Source organism: Phycodurus eques, chromosome 23, assembly GCF_024500275.1.
Source record: "Phycodurus eques isolate BA_2022a chromosome 23, UOR_Pequ_1.1, whole genome shotgun sequence".
Taxonomy (NCBI): domain Eukaryota; kingdom Metazoa; phylum Chordata; class Actinopteri; order Syngnathiformes; family Syngnathidae; genus Phycodurus; species Phycodurus eques.
Window position 1 is genome coordinate 4608122 of NC_084547.1, and position 25179 is coordinate 4633300.

General features: G+C 43.9%; 1 protein-coding gene across 9 annotated transcripts in view; it reads right to left on the reverse strand.

The window, feature by feature from the left end:
* The window catches only part of mark2b (MAP/microtubule affinity-regulating kinase 2b), a 30009-nt gene extending 5167 nt beyond the window's left edge, over nucleotides 1–24842 (reverse strand). For 3 of the 9 annotated variants that reach the window (XM_061668640.1, XM_061668636.1, XM_061668634.1), the window contains exons 1-18: nucleotides 23551–24842; nucleotides 15139–15309; nucleotides 13771–13824; nucleotides 13109–13157; nucleotides 12943–13008; nucleotides 12801–12871; nucleotides 11945–12001; nucleotides 11061–11297; nucleotides 9955–10074; nucleotides 9723–9825; nucleotides 9522–9634; nucleotides 9104–9178; nucleotides 8881–8938; nucleotides 8585–8736; nucleotides 8095–8189; nucleotides 5279–5419; nucleotides 2706–2972; nucleotides 354–380 (exon numbers count right to left, since the gene is read on the reverse strand). In XM_061668640.1, the coding sequence (XP_061524624.1) occupies nucleotides 354–380; nucleotides 2706–2972; nucleotides 5279–5419; nucleotides 8095–8189; nucleotides 8585–8736; nucleotides 8881–8938; nucleotides 9104–9178; nucleotides 9522–9634; nucleotides 9723–9825; nucleotides 9955–10074; nucleotides 11061–11297; nucleotides 11945–12001; nucleotides 12801–12871; nucleotides 12943–13008; nucleotides 13109–13157; nucleotides 13771–13824; nucleotides 15139–15309; nucleotides 23551–23601 (1907 nt within the window). In that variant the 5' untranslated portion in view covers nucleotides 23602–24842. The remainder of the gene's footprint in view (nucleotides 1–353; nucleotides 381–2705; nucleotides 2973–5278; nucleotides 5420–8094; nucleotides 8190–8584; nucleotides 8737–8880; nucleotides 8939–9103; nucleotides 9179–9521; nucleotides 9635–9722; nucleotides 9826–9954; nucleotides 10075–11060; nucleotides 11298–11944; nucleotides 12002–12800; nucleotides 12872–12942; nucleotides 13009–13108; nucleotides 13158–13770; nucleotides 13825–15138; nucleotides 15310–23550) is intronic. The other 6 variants (XM_061668641.1, XM_061668637.1, XM_061668635.1 and 3 more) reach the window with 5 other exon arrangements.
* Between the last annotated feature and the right edge of the window lie 337 nt (nucleotides 24843–25179).

The window sequence follows — 25179 nt, forward strand, 5'->3', positions numbered from 1 at the left end:
GCTGAGGTGTTATTGTGTCGCGTGACGGTGGTCGTGATGAGAGCGAGCAGGCGAGTGAGTGAGTTAGGTGCGTGGGCGGGTGAGGAGGGACATTAGTGCCATGAATAAACCCCCCACTCCCCCACCCCAAAAAAAAAATGGGCCAAACACAGCTCAACTCAAAACCATTGCTTGTAAAACAGGAAATTAATAAATAGGAGAAAGGATAAGGCTCAAGGCACAGGGGAAGATTTCAACAAAGAGCTGCACAAAACACCAAAAAGGGAGGAAATACTGATATGTAAAATAAATATGAAGAGGAGAATATACGATATATCAAGGCTTTATAGTTAACGTTGGGGATGTTTGCCTACCTTCTTGGAAACCTGAACGAGAGATTTCTACAAGAACAAAAGAGGGATAAGAAAGAAAGAGAAAGAAACGTATGTATAAACGTGTGTATTAACGACACGCTGCCTTCTCAATAGCAAATTTGCACTCAAAGGATCGGAAAGAACTAAATCGTGGCCTTCGGATTGCGTTTAGCAATACTGTTCGCGTCTAATCAGACATTATCAGACGCACAACAGGACACATGCGCTGGCTTTCGTTGGCTTGCGTGTCACACAGTGGTCACACTGGTCGAGGTGATCCTGAAAGCAAACGCCACGTGAATACAGGAAGGACGTTGATTTAAAAAAAAAAAACGCGCGCACTTACCACAGAGAACAAAACAACAAGCTGAGCACACACACATGCAAAACAAACGGCCGCGTGTGTTTAAAGAATCAGCTCCAATCCGTGATATAAAACATCTTTGCTGTCGGGCAGAAACTTTTAATGTCCAAATTTGGTCAATTTCCTATTTTTTCACAAATCCATACTATTGGTTATAAGGTTCATCCTGAAATGTCACCCAAAGCCCAATATTTACGGCTGCAACCAACTATTATTTTAATGAGCAATTTATTTGTCAAATATATTTGATTAATCGATGAATCAGATTTATATATATATATATATATATATATATATATATATATATAAAAACATTTTAACTTCAATCCCTTTATTCAAAAAACAGGACATTATTTCAAATTGACAGCGCAGAAAATGCATAAACATAAATTGACTATCATTCCGTTATTGGTTTGGTTGATAACTTTTCAGTATTTGGACAGTTTTAATTTAAACAAGCTCTCGAAACGATGAATCGATTATCAATATAGCCAACTTTTTTTGTGAGTAATATATGTGAATAAAAAGCACAGGATGCGGTCACATTAAATTGTGCATTTCGACTTCCTTCCATTGTGACAAGTTATCACGTGTGTCAAGGTGTCCCCGCCTGCAGTATTTATAGTTGCGGGAAAAGTGATCCCCGCTGTAACCATGGATACTGTCGCCACGGCGCTACTGTAGCTTCGAGTGGGAGGCCTCGAGAGCGCCTGCGTGGCTGTGCCTGCGCCCCCGCACACGGGGCATTGGATCGTTCCATTGCCACAGTGATTTCATGGCTCAAGGACTTCCTTTGATTTAAACTCGCGCTTCCTGTTCCGTCCTCTCCTCCATCTTAGATAATGACAACAGGGTCGCCGGGCTCGCTGTTGCTCTTCTTCCTCGCTGCATCTTCTAACGCACATATATATTTATTATGTGTTTCTAAAATGGGATGAATAAAATGAGTTGAATTCAATTGTGATTTATTTTCGATCCATGTCATTATATAATTTGATTTATTGTAAACAAAATAAAAACATGAGCAAAGTAAGCAGTTTTACGTAGACATTTACATTTAAGGCCTGTAAGGTTGCATCGTTTGAGCTTTTTTTGCCCAGTTAAAATTCACTTCAATTGTTAATTGATTTAAAGTACACAAACGGAAAAAAATTCACGTGTTCATGAATAAATAATCACTATCAATAATAATCAATCAATTATTCAAACAAACTATTTTACCTCATCTACAAATGACCAATGAAGTGGCCATTGAACACAAAACTTTGCCCACCCGTGCTCTAACACCTGCACGATGCGATCTTTCTGTGTCAGTGGTGGAGCGATCCAAAAGAACATCAACATTAGATACGGGGGTCGAATTATACGTAGCCTATCGGGTTGATTCCTTAATTAGCGCCGACGTGGGGCCTCAGACTTAACCTCGATGGGACTCCGAGAGCGCCGGCCTGCACCAGAAGTCAAGAGTCGAACTGCGCGAGGCTCAGACGCAAACCCACAATGACTCCTCGGTCACCGCTGTGTGCAGCCAAATTATAGAGGAGACCCAGCTGCTGGGATCGCTCTCCCTTCCAACACATCAGCAAAAGCGCAGTGACGGGCGAGAGAGGAGCGCAGCCCCTTTCAAAAAGCACTCGAAAGCGATGACATCGACGTACAGTAGGTGGTTCCTCTGAGGAAATGAGCACATTAAATGACATGTAACATAAACCTAGTTATTTTCTGCTCAGTCTGAAACCTCAAAGGGCCAAAAAAGGCTCAAGCTGTACTCGCACTTCAAGGAAGCGGCTGCTATCGCGACGGCTTTCCACTCGCAGCGAGGTTTATTTCTGTCACGCTCATCCACACGAGGAGAATTTGGATCTCCTGCTGTCTTCTGCCACGTCCACTCCTCTTCTGCTGCCTTGTCTCCCTTGTACAATCCTCACTTCCTACCATTTCAACCTCCCCTTTTTCATTTTACTAAGCTTCTCTTTTGCATCACTCACCTGCGTACAAACTTTGACGTGAACTTGCTGAAAATCCCGGTGGCGCCGTGCGTCCTTCGGGCCTGGCTGTTGCCGTGCGACAGCGACGGGGACGCGGGCCCGCCGGGGTAGGCCGAGCCCTGCTGGTCCCGGGCCCCCCGTTGCTGGCCCGCGTGGAACGTGCTGCGGATGCCCACCCCTCGGGAAAAGTTGGTGCGGTCCGTCACCGCGGCGCTGCTGATGTTGTGGGCCGACGGTGAGGCGCCGGGCGCCCGCTGAGGTGGGGCGCTGAAGGACAGAGTAGAGAGAGGAATGGGTAAAATAATGGAGGAAGTGAACGACTGCAAGAGAAACACGAAGAACAGAAAGACCGCCATCATTAAACGGGACATAGTTGTATTTTCAAAAGACGAGTGACCCGATCGATCGCAAGTCTCTATTTACAAATTCCTAAGTGGTACAGTAAATTGTGTCGCGGAAGTATGTTCAAGTGACACATCTCGATCAAGAGACAAGCTTTGTATGTCGGGGGGAGCTACGTTTAGTCTGGGTTGTTAGTGGAGGTTACGAAGAATCTTTACTCCATATGCATTCCAAATTCAAATCATCTGTAAAGCTCTTGAATTGTAACTATAAACGTAAGATGAGTTTTCAATTATATTTAACCATTTTTGGGTCATATATTAGTTTCTGGTATATTTATGGCGTCAATTACTTCAGGTTTTCCGCTATTCGCGTCAGGGCTGGGTCCGTCCTCGAAAGTGTGTAATGATCTGCCAAGCTCTGCAAATGTGTGGTGGAGGTATATGTACGTTTGGTGATGTGTCCTTGCCCCACATACACAAAGTAGTGCTCTGCGAGATAAAATCCTGTTATTATCTTTAAAGACACTTACTTTTGTTTTTTTCATCAACACTCTTAGCTCTGACTTGCCTAATTTGTCTCCTTTAACTTGTTTGGAGCACTTACCTGCGTGAGAGGTAATACAGTAAAAAAAATCCATCTGTTGGGTCTTTCTGACGTGTCATCCCTACAAGCCAGTCAGAACGCTGACTTGAGCTCAGGTAAAACAAACTCCATCCAGCCAGACTTCACATTGACATCATCAAAAAAACTTCTCACTCGCACGCCGCAATCGCGTCGGGCGTACAATCAACATAGTCTCGCGCAAAAGCTCATTCTCAGCAGTCAACAACAGAGAAGTGCACAAGCGCAAACCAAAAGTACAGACACAGAGTCAAAAAAATAAGTTGAGAGGAAAAAGGAGGGGGAAGACGACGACAAAACAAACTGTAGAGGAGTCTAATTGGATTTAACATGTAATGTGATAAGAGGTGGGCGATCTAGTGGATATGTTTCTGTTTCTGTATGCATGTAGCGACGACACCATGAGAAAATGTAACGTTTTGAGAAGATCGAAGCGCTTGAGGACAGCGTGTTGGGGGGGGGGGGGGGTGCCTATATATTCTGTCCAGCGATCCCAACCAGGTTCTGAAGAGCCCGAGCTCATTGCTGAAGGACGCATGCAACATAAAGAGACTTCAAAATGAAGCAGACAAAAGCCACAAAGAGCTGCGGGGCCACCTTGACATTTGCGCAGCACGTCGCTGTTTTTTTTGCTGAACAGGCCCAGCTACTTCCCAGGAAACCTCAAAGTGGCCGACAATCAGACTAAAGCAAGCAAGCCCACAAAAATGCAACAGCAAAGCTCGCACACCAAACGCAGGATTGGTTTGTTAATGAGACATTCTGCAGTACGGTTTGCTGCCATGAGATGGAGACAGGTGTTTCCCAAGCTATCGAAGGTAAGCCTTTGGCTGCAGACTCAGCTCAAAGATAACCATGTATTTCAATTCTAGGGAGAAACACCTCCAGCCCTGCCAGCGAAAAACTCTTACTTCGACGCACCGATTGTTCGGTCCACGACACTGGCGTCACTTTACATGCTCTCATTTTCCATGCGTAGGTCAATTTTGACCCAGGCCAGTAAAATCTTTATAATAATTGTCTACGTCAAATTCTGAACTACAGATCTTGTCCGTCATTAATAAATGGATGATTAATCCTGAATTTTGCAGAGAAAAGGGAAAGTGTATTTTTGTTTTACACCACTCATTTTGGGATAAGAACATCTATCACACGTACATATGACTTGTTTTTGTAGGTGCCAATCTCACACCTGCGTCTAGGCACACACTGACCTTTGTATGACATCTGTCCTTTATGTTTAGTATGTATGACCATTCTTATGCTGTTTTTACATCCCAACCACTGTCCCTCTCTGTTACCGTTCCAATATTCTTCGCAATGCCCTCTTCAAAAACCAACAAGGTGCATGTTTCTGCGGGGAGCAGTGGAAATGTGGTGGTTACACAGGCAGTTCCAAGGACTGTGTCTCACAAAAAATACACACATTTATGGCATACACAGGTTCAAGATTCTCACCATTCTCCTTGAGTCAACACCCACTAGTAAATCTAAAATCCATTTTAGTAGGCGCACTACAGGACTGAAGTTGACAAATAACATTTTTCTCTGGACACTGCATTGGTGAGTGAAAACACGAGCCAGCTACGAACGTGTGAGAGACTTGCCTGGGTCGTGATGCATGCAGGTCAGAGGGGCATGGATGATTGGAGGAGGACAAGGACTTGTGGTGGCGGGGACGCGAGGAGGAGGAGGAGAGGACGGCGGCGGCTGAGGCAGTGGAGGCGCGGGAACCCGGAGTGTTTAAGCTGGGTGGGACGAGTTGAAGACACACACACACAAATACACACAGACACGGTTGTGTGTGGGTGGGCAGGGCGGTGGGGTGGAGTATGGTTAGAGGCAGCGCATATTAAAACACACTAAATGGGGGTGGGGAGGGGTGGAGGTAGAAACTCAAGAATACAGGAAGGAGGGACAGAGGAAATGTATGGCAAGCCGCTTGAGCATGAATTCTATATCTCGCTAGTGTGCTGAAATATCCATGTACTAGTACGCTCTTTGACTTCACTAGTAAAACAATTCAGCACACTGAGAGAACGACTACAAGTATTTCTAAATAAATGAGGCTACGGTAGAAAAGGTCATTTATTTCAGTACTCGTACATTATACAGACTCATTAAACACTTGGGAAATATTTTTCAGGGAGCAAACTCCTGCCTAATTTCACCATTAACATTTTTTTTAATTGTTTGTTGATTGTTAGTTATGTAATAGTCTAGTTTGTAGAGATGGTGATTGTTGTTGTTTTTTGGGTTACATTAAACTATAATCAAAATTATCCATATTTTTTAAAAAAATCATGAAACATTTCGCTATGAGTTTCATTTTTTGAATTGACCTACCTAACTAAATTAATGCTTTGGCACAAATTTATTGAGATGTATGTCAGAATAGTGACATTTTGTCCACTACTGTATGACATTACTGCGCACTAGAACAAAAAAACTTATACTAGGGAGGCCAAACTGAACATTAGTAGACTGCGTACGACTAGAGACATAAAATGCTGCTAGTTTACATCTATCGCTTCAATCGTAAAACTACAGTGATGCCTTGAGATAAGAGTGACCCGATTTTTTTTTTGCTTTGACTTGCCAGGGTAAAATTGAGGCATTCACAGTTGAAGTTTACTATCAAAGTAAACATCAAAGAGAATTATAAGAATGACGAATATTACAGCAATGCTCCAACAGCTTGCCACAGTAGTGCGTAAAGACAGACATAAAGAAGAGGCTAACTGCTAAAACTGCATTGTCATGTTTTCAAAAAAGAAATCATGATTAGCTGAGTAAATAATTGAGTTGTGGCCTTGCACCTTGCGGCAATAATTGTGCAGTAATAAAAGTATGTTTTATTGGCTTCCTTAAAGACTGTACTACATTAAACCCCAAAATAGCGAAAAAACAAGCGTTATCGATGCCCCCGTTAATTGTAATATCCTATATTCCTAGTATAAACCATAAATATACCATTAAGTTCAACTATGCTTCAAAATTAATCGTACAACTTTACCCTTAAAAATCAATTGTTTACAGATTTAATTGAATTATTATTATTTTTGGGTGGGCGGGGGGGTCCTTTTATAATAGGCACTCAGCCAAGAAAAAAATACACGTGGCAAAGACTCTCAGACGCAGGCTAAACTTAGCTCCTCAACAACATACAAGGATCATAGGACGTATCACTTCAACATACTTCCTTGACATCAATTACGACTTTACTAAAGGTCAGAGCTTTGGTGCCATCTTGTCGCATCCAAGAGCATTACAGAAAGATGCCAAAACTATACAGATTCCCCAAATAGGAGGGGTTTACTGTATATTACTTGACTACACGCGTCAACCGTGTTTGTGAGCCGCACAGTGAATTTGTATACTATGGCCGCAACACTACCTGTGTGTGTGTGTTTGTGCAGGCGTGGCCATTTTCTGTGTAAGCCTATTAAGAGGGACCACGTCATGCCGCTAAGAGTTAATATTCCATCACAAGTCATTTTAATCTCCTTAAGAGAGAGTTGCGGGGGAACACAAAGACAAGAAAGGGGAAAATAAAGGTGGGGAAAGGGAAAGGAGGAACATTTTAAGAGGAAAAGAGCACCAACAGGAGTCGGTAAGAGGGTAGGGGTGTAACATGTACTGTATAAATGCATTAATGACAAAACTCCAACCCACAGTAGAAAAAGCAGTGCTGTCTCAAATGACCACTGGAGGATAAATAAATAAAAACAGATTTAACTGAATCACTAAGGCTTTGGTAGCGGGTCATTTGAGACTGATGATGAGCAAAACAAGTCATGAAGCGGTAATGACAATTGAGCGCTGAGTCAGTGGGGACCGAGGGTTTCATGTTGAACGTGAAAGGGAAGTAACACAAAGCACCGGTCGGGTTAAGCGTGAGCGGCGTGTACGTATTTATGCTGCATGTGTGGACGTGTGCAAGGTGTGTTTAGCACAAGTACAAATCCTGATGATCAAGGGCATTTGAGATCTGTGCGCTATTGTATGATTTCGAGTGGTGATTAAATACATATTCCAAGGAAAAGGGGTGCCTGTGTATGCGTGTCCACCAAATCCCGCCTTACTTCCGACTGGCCGGCGTCCATCGAACCCACTTGGGGTAATCTGTAATCTACTGGAGGTTTGGCCTAAATTCTCAGGAAAGCCTGATTTCCTTGTCCAGCAGGGTGGGGTGGGGTCAAATCTGGGGTTTGGCGGGAGGGCGCCCTGAGCCAGCTGGCTGAGCTCAGGAGAGTACCAGCCAAGGTCTGGGACAGAGCCACAGACAGCTGTGAGATTGCTTCATTCACTAAGCAGGGTGAGGCAGATTGTGCTATGTAAAACTGTGCATGTTTGTATGTTGTTTCCACTTGTGTACCCGAAGATGGCTCGTTGGCAATTTTGCATGTTATTGCCTTATTACCTGTCCTTGCCATTCTGGATGCCCTGACCCAGCGTGGCTCTCTCAGTCAGAGGAGAATTCCGACTGCGACCAGTGCCAGTTGACAGGATGCTATTCTGAAAGGATAAATAGGACCAATAACAATTCGGAATAAATAAACAATCTGGAATGATTTGTCAATCAACCGCACTGGACTGAACTGGAAATGACAGAAGTGGCCGTGCTCTAAAGAATGGTGTTCTTATATCAGAAAAATAAAACAACTAAAACAAATGTTCAACATTAAGCAAGAAGTTAATGTTCGGCCGTGGTATAGTCACATGGCCATTAATCAGGTTAATTAGTGACTAGCTTCCGTTTCGATCTTTGGACCAGATCATCAGATCAAATACAGCCACAACGCCTGCATTTTCCAGATTTCCCTTTATTGTCAGTGAAGCAACGGGAGCAAGTGAATCGGTAATATTGCAAAGTTGTCGGATTTTGAAATAAGAAATGCACTGGAGCTCACGGTGGAGGGCGTGGCGCTCTTCTTGCGGTCAGAAGAGGCCAAGGGGCTGGCGGCCACCTTGGTAGTGGAGCTACCTGACAAGCCTTTCCTTCCAGAATCCTCTCCAGCGGTCCGGTTGTCTGCTTGCCCCCCTCTCTTTGAGTAGGAGGAGCCTGGAGAGGAGACGAGGCATTGCAGTCAACATCTCTACAGACCAAAATCCTCAGATCCTGGCAATGGCCCTATTTGAATGTAATCCCAGCATCCCAGCTTTTTCGCAGTTCTCTGGCCTCCACTATGTCACACGCCAGTCTCACCCTGGTCAGCAGCTCTGCGGTTTTGAGGCTTCTGGTTGGACGACACGCTGCGCTGTACCTGAGAAAGATGGGAAGGACCATTGAGGCAGTTAGAGGATTCAGCCCAGCACTCGAGCGTGCAGGTAAAACGTTTGCGGAAATGGTGATTATGAGTCCGTCGTCATCTTTGGCAACCACTGGCCACAATACAGAGGCTATTAGTTAGTCATAGTTCACATTGTACCTTGTGTGGCGGGGAGGGGGCATTTATGTTGCTTACATCACTTCCGGGCCGGGGCTTGATACCACCCTCATCCAGCTGATGAACAAAAGGCAGAAAATTAACAGAGATATTTAACGACAGCCACAATGCTGATGTGTCGGTGAGAAGTACAGTGAACCCCTGTTCATCACCAGGGTTACGTTCCAGATATACCCCTAATAGGTTAAAAACCTCCAATATACAGACACCATATAATTTTTTCAAATAGTTTCAACAGCATTTTAACATATTTAAACGTGTTAAAATTTCCCCAATACAAGTACCGTAGAAACGTTTCACGGAAAAACTGCAGTAGTTGAACCACCATGTAGCAGGGGAACACTCTTTTACCGCTGATGACACGAGAGCATCGTGGGCACATCTGGGGAAGAGTGCGTACCTCAGAGTTCCTATAGTCCAGTAGCAGGTAGGTAGCCATCACGTCATTGTACTTCTGATTCACCAGTGAGTCCTGGATCTCCTCCTGAGAGAATCCCATCTGCAGCATAATGTCTGCACACAAGCAGCATACCCATTAGACTTCTGAACAAATGATATAAGTCACCATTTGTGTGTATGAAGCGTGTCTGTACGTATGTACCTGTCCTTCTGGGGTCCTTATAATCTGGTTGGGGTTCAATGTAGGGTTTGAGTTCCTCTTCCTCGTGTCCTACATTCATCCATCGGTCCCTCATTATCTGCTGCTGGGAGAAAAGCACAAAAACACACGTTAGCAACGGACACATTGGCGAGGACGATCATCTTTTTTAAGGGGTTTGGAGAGAGCTGTCGTGTCGCGATATGAACTGGGACGTGCTTGTGCATGCGTGTACCTCAAGGCTGCCTCTTTTGGAGGGGTTGAGGATGAGGAACTTCTTCAGCAAGTTCTCACAATCGGTGGACATGTAGAACGGAATCCTGTATTTGCCACGCAGAACGCGCTCTCTCAGCTCCTGGAGATGGACAGGGCAGTGCAAAGTCATTTTTGGGTTATTTTATTTCAGTCCGCAATTACAGGGGTACCTTCCGAGTGCGCCAACCTACGAGCCGTCGTTTTTTTTGCTTTGTGTTACGAGCGAGTTCAGTCAAACGCACAAATACAAAACAGAAAACACTCGCAAGGAGCACGGCTCAGATGCTGATACTTAACAAACCACGTGGGAAAAGGCCAAGTCAAGCGATGAGCTAAAACGAACACATGAAAACACGGTGTAATGCAGTGCGTGACTTTCGCACGTTTAGTTACAGTACACTTTAGGAAACTTAAAAAATAAATCTTTGTTTTTGTAGTACGTTTTTTTTAATTTCTATTTTACAACACAGGTGCTATTTTCTTTATTTAAAAAGTAAAAAAAAATAGTGGCGTGTTTTGGAAGGACTGGGATGGATTAATGGCATTTCAATTGGCAAAATTGATATGATAAATCAGCATAATAAATTATGAGCTTGGTCACTGAACTAATTAATTCCTTAATTGTACCACTTTACATTAACAGCCCGTTTGTTAAATAAATAGTAAGACAAGAGATGTCAGTGTTTAACAAAACCATACACAGCGTGACGCAGTGAAAAGGCAAACTTGCTAAACCTAGATACTTCACAGGAATGTTAATATCAGCATCACATTTGGTATCAGATCGCCCACCCAAAATGTGTCTGCGCTTTCAGGATGTGTCATGCGGGTGCTGCCTGAATGCACAGCATGGTAGGTGGCGTTAAGAAATGCAGTTTGTGCAAAGAAGCGAGGCTTGACCACTTCTCATCAAAATACAATCCAAATCAATAAATACACAGTTGCTCTTGCTCAAACCGGTGCAATCCGCTGGGTAGAAGGAACGGAAGTCAGAAAGGCAAAGACTACAACCACCCACACGAAACCGACAGCCGCTTATATAAGCCCTGGATCCACACACGTGTGGCCTAGGCCGCCGGTCCAAACCTTGAGATTCTGTCCATCGAAAGGCAGGGAGCCGCTGACGAGCGTGTAGAGGATCACTCCCAGGCTCCACACGTCCACCTCGGGCCCGTCGTACTTCTTGCCCTGGAACAGCTCAGGCGCGGCGTACGGCGGGGAACCGCAGAACGTGTCCAGCTTGTTCCCCAGCGTGAACTCGTTGCTAAAGCCAAAGTCCGCTATCTTGATGTTCATGTCTGCGTCCAGGAGGAGGTTCTCGGCCTGCCGATAGACAAAAAGGAGGGCATTTAAATGGAGTTGGAGGATTTAGTCAATTTTGGATTTGATTTTATACTTTAATCTTCCAACTTGAGTGTCTGAAACATTGCTTGAAATATCAGGTAGCACGCAATGGGAAAAATCAGCGATGACGCTTCCCGAAGCTTGAAGTGAGCTATTGAGCAAGTAGGCCCTGGTTGCCTAGCAACAGGTGCACTCTCCTTTTCACATGCTCTAAATATTCTGTACCTTCTACGTGTATGATCTCAAGGCTTGGGAGCGCTTACATGGAGACGGTGTAGACAATGATCAATGAAGTGGTAAAAACTCTTACGAAAGCTACACCGCATTTCTAATTGCGGCACGAGCAGCGACACTTCACTGTGCAATTCAGGCTGATTCAAAAAAATACATCTCCACCGGTGTTAAGCATATGACGTCCTTTTCATTACGACCCGCCGATCAGTGGGTTTAGTGCAGAATGGAACACATCACTACGATGAGTTGTGTCTGCCCTCCAGAAACCTTTCTGGAGTTGATAAGAAAATACTGCCAGTGGTAATGCAGTTTGTGCATTACGTGATAGACAAAAGAGGCTCGGTCACTACCAGCTCATCATCGTGCATGTGTGTGCGCGCGTGTGTTGTCACCTTGAGGTCTCTGTGTACTATACACTTCTGATGGCAATACTGCACTGCTGACACAATCTGGGGAGTGAGAAAGTGAGCATGGGACAGAGAGCAGAAAAAGACTGGTTGTATTATGAAAGAAAAAAACAATTAGGAAGCAACTGCAATGGTAACGTAGACCTGGAAGACTGCTTTCTTTTTTTTTTTTTTTTTTTAATTGGCGCTTCCGCTGACATGCACTGCTTTCACGAACAACATGGCTACGAACAGAGAAGCTACTTTACAGAAGTCACCGGTGCCAATTTAGCTATATGGTCACTTCACTTATTCGAACAGTCAAACGCTCTGAACATTGCCAAAAAAACATGATGCCCATTTACACATTATAAAAAGCAATGATTTATCACCATATGGGAAACTTCTGACCAGAGGTATGTGCTTCCAAGCCACAAATATTTTTTACAGGTCACTCTGCTTCACCTGTACAACTCTACATGAGGGGGGGAAAGGAAAAAAAAAAAAAACGAGACAGCTAGCGAGGGTGCGACGTTTCTCTTTGACAAAAGACATGCACCATAATGATAAATTGTTTATTGTTTCTATTGTATTGAGGACCATGTTTTCATACATTTCGACGAAATAGTTGTTTCTTCCGAGAGGAAGAACTTGTTTGATACAAGTGAATGCTGGGAAACGTTTTCAAAGCTTGTTTAGTATCAGGAGAAATAAAGCAAATCTCAGGGAAAAAAAAAAAAAAAGCAAAATTTGATAAATGAGATTTTTGTGAAGAAAAATCTAAGTTTTTGTTTGAAAGCCATATCGCCCACACTAAGGTAAAGTGAATGAATCATTTAGTTTGTAATGCACACAAACATACCTGTCGGAATTTGGCACGGGCTTCTTTCTCCTTCATCCTGCCATGAGCCACCAAGTAATCAAAGACCTCGCCTACAAGAGAAGCACACAATTATGGCTCAATCCTTCATTTCAAGAAAAAGCTCAAAATATCACACATTTACCTCCACTCGCGTACTCCATTACCAAGTACAAAGTCTTTTCGGTCTCAATCACCTCAAAGAGCTTAACTAATGGTGGCGGGGAAACAAAACAACAAAACAAAACGAACAGTGAGTGGCCGTTATTTGTAGCCATTCCATTTGAAACGCGGCTCTCCTTTTGACTCACCGATGTTGGGGTGGTTCAACATCTTCATGATCCTCACCTCCCGGAAGAGCTGGCAAACAAGCCACACACAGCTGTGTCAAACACTCATCGGACACAGGCGGCGCTCCTGACTAAGTAAACACCATTTGGGGGTCTGCATGTGCCTGCCATTAGAAAGTCTGCATGTCCATGGATACGCTACACATGTGGACTGGAGGACGGGGGAGGGCTATGCCCGTCGAACATTGTGTTGTGGAGTAAAATAGAAATAAGAATTGTCTTTATTGTCATTGTTGGGGCAAAATACCACTAGAATCAAGTGGTAACACGACTTTTTGGAGAACCAGTATACTTACCATTTTGTGCTAATATACATGGGGGATGTAAGCAGCGGCAGTTATGTGGCAAGCCAGGCAGTGGTTCTGCATTTCTATTTGCCTTGACGCAAACACACATGGCAAGACCGCGCGTGTGTGTGTTCATGCAAGTGGATAGACCCCACCCAGCCACGATCAAAGGAAGTAATTGCAGCTTATTTCCTGTAATTAAAACTCACTGAAAAACTGGGCCTCTTCAGAAAAGCAGGGTGAGAGTGACAAGAGAGTGAATGGGGACTGTTTTTTTTTCTTAAACAATATGAACATGTGTGGGAGAAAGAGTGTGAGCGGGAGTGAGACACCCACCTTCTGCAAACTGGAGGAGTTGAGTTGTGTCTTATCAATGATTTTAACAGCCACCTAGGAGGCAAAAAAAAAAAAAAAAAAAAAAAAAACATGAATCGTGTTCATCTATCACACAAGAAGCAGATCAGATACGGGTGCGCCTCAGAGGACGAGCACCCCTTTATTGAGGTGCACGAATTTGATGGCAACACGAAGGCAGCAGGCATCGGTTGCATAATGGGGGCAGAATACGGACACGCGCAAGGGTCGACGGCACCGTACAAAAAGAGAGAGGCGGCAATGAAACCGAAACAAAAATAGAGAGGCAGATGGGAGGGATACAAAGAAGTGTGAAGTGCGACAGAGATGGGGGGAGTTCCAAGAGAGCTTGGTGAAAACGAGCAGGAGAACAAAGGACTGAAGACAACCGAGTGCTTTTTTCCTCTCATCTTTCTCACGGTGCTCATTTGACTCTTTCGTACCCTCTGACTCTCCCTTGTTTTTCAACTGTTTGCGTGCGTGCACGTGTGTGCGCGCCAGCGAGTCACATGGAGCGTTATCAGGGTGTCAGGCAGAGAGCTGTCACACATTGACAGAGCCCACCCACGTCCCGCCGAACCAACCTGTTGACTTGGTCCAAAGGAGGAGCGCCGGCATGCCCGTACCGCTCTCCCCTTAAAGCGACACAACGCTGGTGTAAGCCGGAGACATTAAGGCTTCTCCAATGCGGTAAACAATGGCGAGCTTATCTGCAAGGGGATGTATGGTCTCCATGCCCCATATGAGCTGTGGCTCTTCACAAACCTATGGCAACATCAACACATGAACGCCTTCCGTCTGCCACCAGGAAGCCACTTTAAAGGTGACAAAACAGTGGACAATTGACAACACAAAAAGCCATTAAAAACATTTTTAAATAAATAAATGGGGGGGGGGAAAAAAAGCTGAAAACAACATGGAATCTGCATGGATGCTCGCTTTATGGGGACAGTAGGTGGTTCAATGAGCCAGTGGTGGTTTCACACACACGCCACGCATTTGCAGTCTGGACACAGACGATTAATCATCTCTTCGATAACACTGCAAAAAGTTGCTCGATTTCTTGCCCATTGCTTTTTTGAGTAGTCTGCATTGAGACACAAGCGCCCTCCCAAACAGTGCGATTTGAACCAGAGTATCCCAACACGAGTTTAAAAGTGTCCTGTAAGTCTTTATCATTTGTGTTTTTTGAAGGATAAATGTCAGAAAACCTTTATGAAAAAACATTTATGTCTCCTTCAACGTTCTCACAATCAGTAACTTTACTTTCAACTCAGGAAACATTTTTTAAATCTTTCACTCTCATTTATCAGTCGTTCAGTGTGGCGTGCGTGAAGCACACACATCTACCTCCTTTCCAGTGAGGATGTGGCGAGCCAGTTTGACCTTGGCGAAGTTGCCCTTGCCGATGGTTTTCAGCAACCGATAGTTGCCGATGTGCGGCTGGTCGTCCGACGTGGTCGTCGTGATGGAGTTCCGACATCGCGGCATGCTGGAGCGGCTGGACAATGACTTGGAGTCCTAACGAGTCGGAAGAAATGGGAAAAGAAGTGTCATACATACTGTAGCTTAGGACTGGGCGATAATAGAAAATGTCCCTTTTTTCAACACATTTACTGTGACAAAGATAACGCCATTCAAACAAACATGACATACAGAATAAAACAAAAATAGCCACAATGCACACAACACAGGGGCACTTGTAAGTCAAGGTGCCGCTGTATTTCATCTCTTTCATTACTCCATTATTTTACTGTAAATGAAAGTCTAGAAAAACTCATGTGAAGCTGTATTCCACTAAATCAGTGTTGCCAAAAGGTAACAGGGAAATGCAGCTCAACGGGTGCAAATATCGCAGGCCAAGTCTCGGGTTTCCTGTTGCCGTGTTTTCCCGTGGTTAACGTTTAACACACAATTTACATCCTGTGATGAGCCATTAATCCCGGGATTTGACGGAATACATCATATTGTTTGTGTTTCCTTAGCACCGCTCCAGGTGAGAAGTGACAAAAAAGAGGGAAACAAAATCCCGTTCTGGCAGGTTTTAGCACGACTGGCAACAATGTTCCAAATCCAGGAAAGGTTAATTGTGTGTTTGTGTCTGAGCGAGATCTGAGCGGACAGGTAAAGAGGGATCAGGGTCAAACTGGCTCCGGGGTGACAACACGCACAGAAGCAAGCGCACAGCGACACAAGTCTACACACATCCCATGCGCACAAAGGCACGCATGCACCGACAAGCACACGGGCGGGCACGGAGAGTGGCACAAACCACACGCATCCCCTCAGAGAGTTTTCAATGGCACTGTTGGAACTCTCCTGACCGCCCGTTTCCACACCCACTTGTGATTTTATTTGCAATCATCCGGGGACAAATTAGAGGCTCGCTCGGTGTTTCGAATAAGCCGCAGACCGCAAGCGACATCTTCCTCCCAAGGTGACCGCACTTTCGGGGCCCTGGGAGAAGCACGATTACTCCATTGTGTTCCCCGGCTCCAAATGGAAGGTCTCCTGTCTAAAAGCCTCCATCCCCATGCTGACTGCGCAGAACAAAGTGGAATGGGGGTGCTTCATCTTGGTCGCTTGCATCAATCCGGGAGCTGAGCGGAGATCCTTATGCGGTCTTGTGTGAGGGTGGAGCAAAGGATTTTTATTTTTGGAACGTGAGGGCAAAGGAGTGGGAGACAGACAATGTCATCATGGACACAACTGTAACACAAAGACACACAATGGGGACTCCCTGTTTGTTTGTTTTTATGCTCGTTCCAAAAATTGTACTGCACAGTAAATACCAGGGTCACACGAAATAGGTCTTCTTTTCTCAAGAAAATATGGCGGTACCTCGAATTACAAGTTTAATTCGTTCGGTGACCAAGCTCAAATCAATCGTGCAATATTCACTTCATCTGTTCTAGCCCTAAAAAAATTAAATAAATAACTTTTTTTTGGGGGGGGGGGGGCTTAAGTGTTTTAACAAAGGAAAACAGCACAAAACAACGAAATAAACTGGTTTTATAACTCAATAATGTACATTGGGACAAGCCGGAAGTCAGAACAACTGGAAAAAAAAAAAAAAAAAAAAACTCAACCCAGCGATGACTGGTAATTTTAAAAACATAAATTGGGAAACTTGTACAACAAAATACCACTATAGTAATCTCAGTGCTACATTTGCCACAGCAGACTGACAACAGCTGCATGAAAGGAGAGACTTTACCATAGTGACATATCCCAATGATGCGTGAACCAAGTATATTCTCGCCACTGAAAGAAATTTGTCATCCATTTAGGCCCCGTTCACTTCACACACGCAGCGGGTATTGCGACCGCGTCCAAATGCATCTGCAGGCTGTCAACTGCGTGCTAACCTGCCCAATATCCCCGTGTCACACTTTCTGAATCCATTCACAAAACTTCAATATAAAATTGGGTCATGTGAGAAAATGACAGCACACATTGTGGCACTTTTCCAGAGAAGAATTCGTTTTTTTCAGTAAAGGGTGGGACGGGTAGGTAGGATACACCGCTAAGTACTACATTCCGCAACTCTTTAGCCATGTTTCAAGTCGGGACTATTTTTGTATTCTGATTCTTCCTTCATTTTTGGGCAGCTGCAAGCAAGTCATAACCCCCAACCACCACCCGCAGCGCGCGCACACACACACACACACTCGTAAACAAAATACAAACCTGCATTTTGTGCCGTCACCTGGGGGCTGGATTTGCATTTTATGGTTTTAAGTGACAGAATTCCGACTTTTCACTCGTGTCATGGCAGCGCAAAAAAACAAAACCAAACTTTTAAAAAAATGCATGGAATCGGCTATCGTCAGATCAGAATCAGGTCCATGTCAAGTCGAGTCTCGTGAATATCAAGCCGAACCTTTTATACGTTTTAGTAAGACGTCCTGGGGGTCAGCCCAGGCTAACTCAAAATGTAATATTTGGATTACAGAGGACCCTCACATACTCGCGCTTCGGCACCCGCGGATTCACCTATTTGCAGATGGTTTTTTTCAGCATTCTCTTTCCGTTTTTTTGGGGGGGATGCAATCGCTTATTGACATTTTAAACCCAATTATTAAAAAAAAATAAAAATAAATCCCCGCAATGTAATTGAAAGAAGGCATTTTGGAAATGCGTCACTTGAAATTTACATGGAAATAGACACTTTAATGCCTGTATCGGATTTTTGTTTTAATTTTAAAATCAGAACTGGGCCGTTGGACCTGTAGTGTAACTTCAACCTAATAGAAATTCCAGGTCCTTCTTGTTTACAATATTCCAATCGAGGCTGCGCAAGCACTCCATTACTCATACAGTATACACAGGCAGTTAACTTTAGCATGGCGGTGTCACACTGGGTGTCAGTTTGGTGTGAATGGGCTGGATTACCCCAAGATGCAAGAATGCATATGGAGCATTCAGCACAGTACAGCGCTTGCTTCTATATCCTGACGGTATAAAAGATACATTCGACCTACCGTAGAGATTTGAACTCTACCGGCCAATCGCGATAACAGGTGTTGATGAAGTCATTTTATCTGCCTCAGGCAGCGTGACAACGACTTCACGCACAAAGACCACGGAGCAGGAGGCCCCGGTTAAAAAGCGTCAGTGATTTGGACTCGGTCCAGAATTTTAACAGTCAAATGCGCTTGACTCAAACGCCCACTAAACCGCGCAAGCTTTTTTTGCAAAGTACTCCCCATGATAAAAAAAGAGTAAGGATTGGACTGACATTACAAAAGCCAAACACTTATTCAAAGAAAGACATGGTCTCTTTCTTTGGTACGCAGCTGGTTCCAAGACATTTCTCAAATCTGAATTATATCTGTTTTATCTGATTTTTATCAATTTAGCTTTGCGAAGGCACTATATAACCCATTCAGAGACAATTTTTCATTTTTACAGTTACATTTGTATTGCGATGCATACCGTTACTGTGACAGGATTCAAGTTATACAGTGATATGAACTTTAGGCCCTATCGCCCAGCCCCAGCTCGCATAACTATTTAGCTGGCCAATCATGCTAACAACAATAAGATTGATCCACTTCAAGTTCTTTTCCATGGCAACCCACGAGACACAAAGGCGTCGTGGCGGAGAGGGAAGTCTCCGCTCCTCTAAAGGCAGGTCAACAGTGTGCTGCCACACCTACCACTCCACTCAACTGGAAAGGCTTGTTTTACTCTGCACTCTTTTAGACAATCCTATACACACACACACACACAAATACATACACAAACACAGCACAGGCACAGTGCCTCACTGAAGCACCTGTTCATGCGGCGATTAACAGGGCTGCTGACGCAGCTCATTCAATTAAAATGTCGTTCCAGTCAAGTGAAACACAAACTGAGTGTGTATCTGAAGGAGGGCTACTGTGTGCGCTGGTGAGAACAAGTATGAATGTTCTCACATGTGCGCATGTGTGTGAGAGGTAGGTTCTCTGTTGCTAGGACCCCAGCTAGCTGTCTGTCTCCCTTTCTGCTCTTCTGCCTAGCGACTGCGCTGCTAAAGGAGAGAGGCGGAATTTACGGTTTCCTGGGTGGATCGGCGACGGGTTCGCTACGGATCGTCACGCTCGCGCGATGACTCATTCGACGGGAGCATGAATGAGGAGCGCCGCAAAAAAGAAAGGAAAAAAAACAGGCAAATGCCTCAGTGTCTTAAACAGTTTGAACTTTTGCCGTAATCTGTTCAGTAGCTTGTTTTACGAGTTTTATTCGATCCGTGGCCAGGCTCAGAACTATCAAATAAATTTTCCCCATTGAAATTATTTCAAATGCCATTAATCCACTCCAGTACCCCCAAAAAACGAAATGTTTTAAAACTAGAATAATAGCACTATACTGTAGAATTTTAAAAAATGAGAAAAGAAAAGAAAGGTTTTATCAAGTGTAATCAAGCCAAAAGTCACAAACACTAGTATTCATGTGTTGATGTGAATACAACGCCACGGCCCTTTAAGAGCCATGGCCATGTGAGTGGCGTCAGAAACTCCAGCTCAGATTGGCCATTTAGCGCCAAGTTCTACACGACTGTTCGTTTTGGGACAACATTGCGGACGGGGACCTCTCAAATAAAGAAACGGCTAGTTCAAGCCATGCCGCCAGCGTGCCAGGCTACCGTGCGACTTCCCCAAACGCTGAGATGAACGATTACGTCAGGTGCAGACCTGTATTTCGAGCTCCATTTGTCTCTTTCAGAAGACACGGGAGAACATTGTCGAACAGGAAATACCGTATTTCCTCAAACACGGACACTAAATAGTGAACTGCTGAGCTCATTTGAACTTGGCTGCCAACTGCATTGCTCACCAAAACAACAGCACCAAACCATACAAACAGTCTCTACATGGTATTACATATGATCTTACCTTATGTGGCGAGAATACATTTTAATATATCACTAAAATTGCTACATATAATTCCAAAAATGCCCATGTGCTGTTGAGAAAATAAATACACACCCCTTTCGGTACCCGATTCCTTGTAGGGAGGCAGTCAGTGAATGGTCTATCGTTAGACCGTGAAAATATTTCAAATGGTCAGTATTACCCTTTTGTATTGTAATTATCGTTAATTAAAGAAAAAAAGTCAACCTGAATATTGGTCATCGTAAAATAGTGTGAATGTTATGTCAACGATGAAAACATTATTGTGAGTTTTACACAGACGTGTTTAATTTAGAATTGATTTTGCTTTGTTCTAAACACGAGGACCACAAATATTGTTTGGACAGTATATGTCTGGAACTCGAAGAATTTGTGGTGAATGGAGCTTGAGAAACTAGCTAGTACAAACCGGTACTTGTTGCATGATGACAATGGACAAAAACAGGGAAACTAAAACAGAACAACCGTTGACTAACGCATTATCCAATATAATCCAAGACCTGCTTATCCATCCCTAAGACAAACTTTTATATGGATGGGCAAAATTGGCATCAGTGGTCATAATTCAACCAGAATCCAAAGCTCCCCGCCGTTGAGTTGAGTTACTTGCTGATGAGGATATGGCAGTTGAAATAAGAAGACGCTTAGCACCACAGAGAAGGTTCAGGTAGTGAAACAGCGGTACAGAGGTCTGCCATCTACCCGAAGCGCAGTGAATTCAATGACCTGGGGGTGGAACGTGAGGCACACTCTGCCAATCCTATCAAACTTGGCAACCAGGTTATCTCGCTATGCAAGCATCATCCCCACCTTCAGTGGGGTTTTTTTCCTACTACTGCTACACCATTACTCAGTAGGGCGCTTGTCTGTGTCCTGAAAAAGCAGACTTTTTTTTTTTAAGGAAAATTTGCTGAGTGAGAAGGTCCACAGAACAGCAGTGAGAATTAGACAATGACTTCAGCACTGGCAATTATTTGTAGTTCATTATTCTTATGCAAGAAAACTGCTTGGACTGGAAAAATATCAAAGGTGGACAACAAAACTCAAGATTAGTACTGAAATGTGTAATGTCTTTTTTTTTGTTAGAATTAAAATAAAATTGGTATCTGAAAAAGTATTGTTCAGGAAGTGAAGCTATCGGTATTGGTACCGGTACCGAAAATGTTTTATTGACACCTACACCTAAGTGTGGTAAAATATCCCATCCCAGTTACGCCGTAATCTCCGAGGATCACCCAAATTGCTCCTTCCTGTGTTTGGCCATTCTTTGATTTGGTATCTGGGACTTCATCATTGGATGGATTTGCAAGCTCTGTACGTACCTTTGTCGCCCATGAATCAAAAGAATTTTTGAAGCACTACCAGTTAAAGCCACAGCAAAACTCTGCCTTGTTTACATTCTGATTGGTCCAAAACCTGGAATTCTCTTAAAACACATTTGTCAAGGAAACAATGATCAAGTTGACACCAGAAGTCATTTGTCTCAGAAAATGAATACAAAGAATATATTTTTCAGACTCATTGGCCTTGGCTCATGTTCTGTATCAGAATACATTTTCAACACATTTATATTACATACAGGACGTTTGGATCCAAGGGTGTGCATTTTGTGTTTCAGACCTTGCAACATTGTAAAATTCAAGCACCAACGCTTTCTGCTCTCATATTCCCAAACTGTTTACCAGAGCTGCGAGTGAGTCACGTAACTTGAAAACTTGTCTACGCTAATCGCATCTGGCGCAACTTTAAAACTTCTAAATTATCTGTCAGGACAATTCTGTAGTTCAAAGCACATCCCCCCCAGATGTGCACTGCTCGCACTAACAACCTGGCTGCGAACAGAGTTGTTGGAAACAGTCAGTGTATCTAAGTTTTAGTTTGTGCCCCCTCTATGATTTATCTACGCAAAGGGGGAATAATAGATGAAATTGAGATTTTTGTGGGGAAAAAGATTAGAGATTTCGCTTCGTATGCTGTAGCTTGTCTTTAGCGCTGGCACTGGCAGCTAGCAGGACAATGGTGAACCGAAATGCTTCCACCTCGCTTGAAATGTATTATGGGCACGAGGCCCACAGCTGTAGAACATTTTTAGAATCAAGTACTCTACTGATTATCCCATCAATGAATCGATTAAAAACTTACTTTGCATTATTCAACACAATAACATCTGCATGTGAGAGCCAGGTATTATTTTTGTCCACTCGTGGTTGCCATTCTAATGCTCCAGGTGGGCTTGGTCGCGATATATAATTGATAACCGATGATGATATTTTGAAATTACAATGGAAAAGGGGATCATTTGTTACAATATAACAGAGTTAATGTAAGGCCAATGCAAACGAAAAAGCCTGGACTCTCATAACACTCGAGTTAAAAATATGCGCATTTATGGAGACATCTTTCCGGGTTCAAGTTACATCGCAAAAAAAAAATAGATAAAGAAACAGCGCTTACGCCTTTCTATACATGACCTTTATAAGAGGTAGTTACACGTACTTTTACGAGTTTGTGTGGCAATAATACAGAATTGGAGCAAGCGGATGACCAGAAACGGCTTAAATAAAAAATACTAACAAGTGGGCTCATCATATAAACCACTACTATTGTAAACTGACTATTATGTTTTCCATAAAAGTGATTATGATTCAGTTGCTGGCTTGGTCTGTAACAAATGTTGATCATTGTTTTCCAAAGAAAAAGCAGATGTAAATTGCAAATGTCTCATTCTGATTAAACACAAAATAAGAGTAATCTGCTTTCATGAAGGACTATAGAAAAGAGAGAATATTTACATTTGAGAGGCTGAAATCAGATGATTTGGATACAATCTCCAAATTATTCCTTGGTCAGAATAGCTGTCCGTTAATTTGATGATCGATTAGTTGTTGATTAGGCTAATGGTTTAATTTTGACACCTTCACACATGGCTACACCATAAACACAAACAGTGCAGCTCAGCCTCTGGCTACGGACGCTTTCCCTTCCGATATGCATTTGGCACGACGTCAAAACTCAATTGGATATCCAAGCAGTTTGAAAGAAAACTAGCACTGGGCAAATGAAACCTCCAGCTGCATTTAAAGTGACTTTCAAATAACAAATGCCACCAGACTGGTCAAACTGTTACGGTCGCACTTGTCTCCCTCCTTCAATTCCTAAAAAGAATTCAAACAATTGATGTTGCACTTTCCTAAATAGAAGACAAACTATATTTATTCCAAAAAAGACAAAGTATTGATGAGTCACTTTCCTAGAAATGAAAGATCAGTACCAAATTAAGTGAAATTGTGTGGCCGTATTTTGTGCACATTGGGATATTTGACTATATCAATATTTTGTACACTAGTTGATGTGATCTTACCTGCCCAGAGGAATTTTCAATGACTTGTACCAGTGGGGTCCTTGTTGACATTTTGGATTGACTTGACGAGGGTTGTTTGTTGCAAAAAAGGCTCAGAGGAGCAGTGACCCCCACCTCCCCCCCAACCCCCCAAAAAAATAATATTCAGTGGCTTTTGTACATTTAAGCTCGATGTGGGTACAAATCTCGCCCCAAAATAAAAATAAAAAAAAGAGCCCCGGTGCTAGCAGCACGTCAAATAGCCCGTGAATCAACAAGTTGGATCCCACATCGGCGGCTAGCACACTTAGCCCGCTAGCTTGTCAACCGCACGTCCCATGTTTGTCAACAATAAAAATAAAAATAAAAATAAAGAATGTCACAATGGAGACTTCGGGTTGATTTTTACCATTTCAAAAAGTCGGTGGCGACGAAGGAAGAACAAAAATAGTTAATGGGGCTGTATTAACAAGACAAGTTTCAACTAGGTGACTAGCATGCTAAAGCCAGTACAACGCCGAGCGAATAGACGACAATCCTCAAAACTAAGTTTGTCATCAGGGCTCGTGTTTTTATTTGTTGTGGGTTTTTTTCACAGACAGTTCCTTCCTTGGTGTGGGGGGAGAAAAAAAAGCAAGTCGGGGAAAAAAACTTTCAGGCCGAAGTTATTCCCAGCGAGGTCCCTGTCCCGACCTTGCCAACTCACACGAAACAATCGTCCCCGGCGAGATATCCAGGGTGGGGTATCCGACGAATAAAAGCGCCACTGTGGAAAACCATAACATGGCCCTGTTGAGAATTATTTGTTCGGATGTTTTTTGTTGTTTTGGGGTTGGTTTTTTTAGCCCATCGAGCTAGCCCGACTTGCCTTCAAGGCGGAGCTAACTGGGCTAGTTCGCTTAGCCGCTAGCGCTCCAGCGGCCACAGGCGGCGGCGGCGGAGGGGGAAGAGGAGCCCGGTGCCACACAAGCGAGCCACCAAAGTCCAAAAATCCACCAAAGCCAGCGGCGCCCTGGGGTCTCTTGCGTTCATAGGAATAATAAGGTCGTTCACCAGTACCGCACTGCACTGCGGTGTGGCCGATATCTACCAAGCCCCAGTCCCCGACGATGATGACGATGGTCCACCAGCAGCTTGGCCGACTGCCTGGATTTTGAAATCAGGTTGTACGATCCATCATCGATGGGACTGTCGATTCCAGGGGCGAGTCGGGGGTAGCCAGGCGACGAGCTGCGACCGAATGCGGTCTAAACGCAGCAGCCAGCCCTCATACCGGAACAAGCTCGCGGCAACATGGCTGCTTGCACCACCACCTAGACACAACCGGAGGGAGGGAGGGAGAGAGCGAGTTCGGCTTTCCTCGGCTCCTTCCGGGAAGCCCATCGGCCACAGTCCCCATCCCTCTCCATTCTGATAGGCCAAAAGCAAGCATACGTTGAAAAAAGAATTCATAAGCTTGTTACACCTGCAGGTTTATTCTTGGCATCTTTTCCTCCCTGTGGCCGCCTTCCTTCCCGCAGACCCACTTTGGATTCATGCATCCTTACTTACTTGACTTAAACCTCCTTTTCTACCCTTCCATCCATGCCTCCCTCCTTCCTTCCTTTCCTCACACCCACTTTGTATTCATGCGTCCTTACAGCCTTCTTT